Below are 2,480 nucleotides of genomic sequence, written 5' to 3'. Positions count from 1 at the left end.
GGGTGGGGGTGGGGTGTGCACATCCAAGAGAAAATTGTTACAGAATAAAAACATAAAATGGCTACCCATAATGCCTGGAAATGCTAGACGAGGTAGTTTCTTTTGCACTGGAAGCACCCGTGAAATCCACATCTGAGGTATTAGAAGAATGTGCAGGACCCTCAGTTCTCCTGAGACAAAAGAATTTAAATGGTATAACAACTATATTACATAACAATAGAAATACTAATCACCCCCCAAAACTTTTTTTCCCTAAGAAAGAAGAAAATAACTTTCTATTTACCCTATAGAACAAGGTAAATCCAAGGTAGGACTCTCTGTAACTGATTCCTTATCCTGGAAAAGAAAAAATATATACTTAAAGCATAAGTCTACAGTAAGTAAAAACATTAGCTTCTTAGTAATTTCATTCATTCTTCCTCTCTGAGAATATATATCAAAATAAACTCTTACCAATGGTGGCTCAGCAGTTTTTTGAATCATTTTTCTTGTGTATGGGCCAGGAGGACGACCTACAGATTTTTTCTTTCCTTTTTTTTCTATTCCATTGCTTACTTCTCTGAAACAGAAAACCATTATGTATTTAATCTCTGCATAAAGGAAACAAAAAGAAAATAGTTTTACACATGTATTTAAATATATACAGATTTTACTTTTATATTAATGTCAACAAAAACTATATTAAATGTAAACTGGATCTACTAGTTTATAGGTATAGATAATACATTCTAATTTTAAATAAATATTTCTTAACTTGAGATTATGAAAGGTTTACAGTAAGAAAGGTTTAAGGAAAAAAAATGTTCTCTTTAGTTCTGGAATATACATAGCACCTAAAGATTTAAAAAACAACAACCAACCGAACAACCATACTGGATAAGAGAGATTTCAAATGTTTTTAAAAGTTTAATTAATTGGTTTAGATTGTTCCTACTTGAGGCATTTTTTGAGAAATTACTTCTAAAAATTACTGAAATTGGTAGTTAACCTTAGTAACTATGTTAAAATTATAGTAGCTATCAATACAGATTTTTTTTTCCCCCCTTGAATGACACTATCAGAAAGAGGATGAAGCCCAGACTGGCAGAATGTAAAGGAGAAAGGAATAAAGAATCCTTCATTGAATGGCAATGAACGGCAGGGAGCCATTCATAGGGTAAACTTAAGATTTGGAAAATCATTATTGAAAGACAAAGACAAATATTAAGCAAAATAAAGCAGAAAGTACAGTAGCCAAGGACATATCTAATAGAAGGGAAGAAGAAGCAAATAGCAATATACAGAACATGTATTTCATTTACTTAACAAAAAATAACTATTATGGAAAGAAGATATTAGATGACAGGAATACAAAGATGTTACTGGTGCAAAGGGGTTCATAATAATAATTAGAAGTTAACAAATATTTATACAAGCAAGCTAATAAAATGGGGTACTGTGAGAAAGTTACCCAGGAAAATTCAATTATGGAAAAAGGGGAAATGAAAAATACTATATAATAATAAGTTAGGAAGAGTCAAAAAAGGGTCGGGGAGGAAAACCCTATCCCACAAGATGCCAAACTAAGGTCAGGGAATAAAAAGAAAGTATGAGGAAGGAAAAAGTGGGGGGGAAAGAAGAACAAAGCAGAACTAGATATAATCAAAAGTTTCAAGGATAAGATGGATGAAATTCTTTTTTAAAAAAAATAACATTTATAAAGGACCACTGTACTTAAGAAAATACTCTCATACTAAAAGGATCAATCCATACATAGGGTCCAGAAGAAACTGAGGACACATTTGAAGAAAGTTGAATCCTTATGTGGTAGCACCAAATGATCTGATAGGTGAGCTGCTATTGATGGAACATCGTATCAAAATCATCATAGCAATGAGAAAGAAAATGTGTGGATTTTTTTTCCTAATTCATAATATGGACAACTACTAGAAAAAGATTAAAGTGATGGCATTTAAAAGTGATAGGAATAGTAAGCATTTTTTTCCTTCTTGAAAGAAACCTTACAGTCTTATCTGCTTTATTACAAACTTCAAATTGCTATGATACATCACCAACATTTTGTAATTACATTTTCTTACTCTCCAAGATGACTATTTTATTTACTCTTTAGGTTGTCCTCTCTGTGTAACTCTGAGCTATAATTTTTACTTCATATTCCACTAAGAAAATAGAAGCTACCAACTTGTTTTTAGTCATCTTCCAACTTTCCAATGTGTAATACAACCAGTATCTATCTATACTCATCTTCTTTTTCACCACATTTCAACAGAAAGGTGTTTCTCCTTCTATCAAAGCCATATCCCATTGATGCTCTAGATCCCTTTCTCAAAGGTGCTACAATATCTTCAATTAGTTCCACTCTCTCCTATACCAATATCCTCTTCTCCACTGGATCATTCCTATTAGTGTAAAGAAAGAGATTCTAATTATCTCCCATCAATTAAAATATATATATATATATATATATATATATATATATA

General features: G+C 31.5%; 1 protein-coding gene across 1 annotated transcript; it reads right to left on the bottom strand.

Annotated features, from left to right (window-relative positions):
- Positions 1-20: 20 nt before the first annotated feature.
- Positions 21-2,455, bottom strand: LOC107135098 (metal-response element-binding transcription factor 2-like). Its single transcript, XM_015477047.2, has 3 exons — positions 454-2,455; positions 284-336; positions 21-170 (listed from the first exon to the last, which is right to left on the bottom strand). Exons 1-3 carry the CDS (start codon positions 574-576, stop codon positions 62-64), a joined length of 285 nt encoding a protein of 94 aa, XP_015332533.1. The 5' UTR covers positions 577-2,455; the 3' UTR covers positions 21-61.
- Positions 2,456-2,480: the final 25 nt, after the last annotated feature.

This window comes from Marmota marmota, unplaced genomic scaffold, assembly GCF_001458135.2.
Source record: "Marmota marmota marmota unplaced genomic scaffold, marMar, whole genome shotgun sequence".
Classification (NCBI taxonomy): Eukaryota; Metazoa; Chordata; class Mammalia; order Rodentia; family Sciuridae; genus Marmota; species Marmota marmota.
Note: the sequence above shows the minus strand (reverse complement) of the source record. Positions and strands in the feature narration are given on the sequence as shown.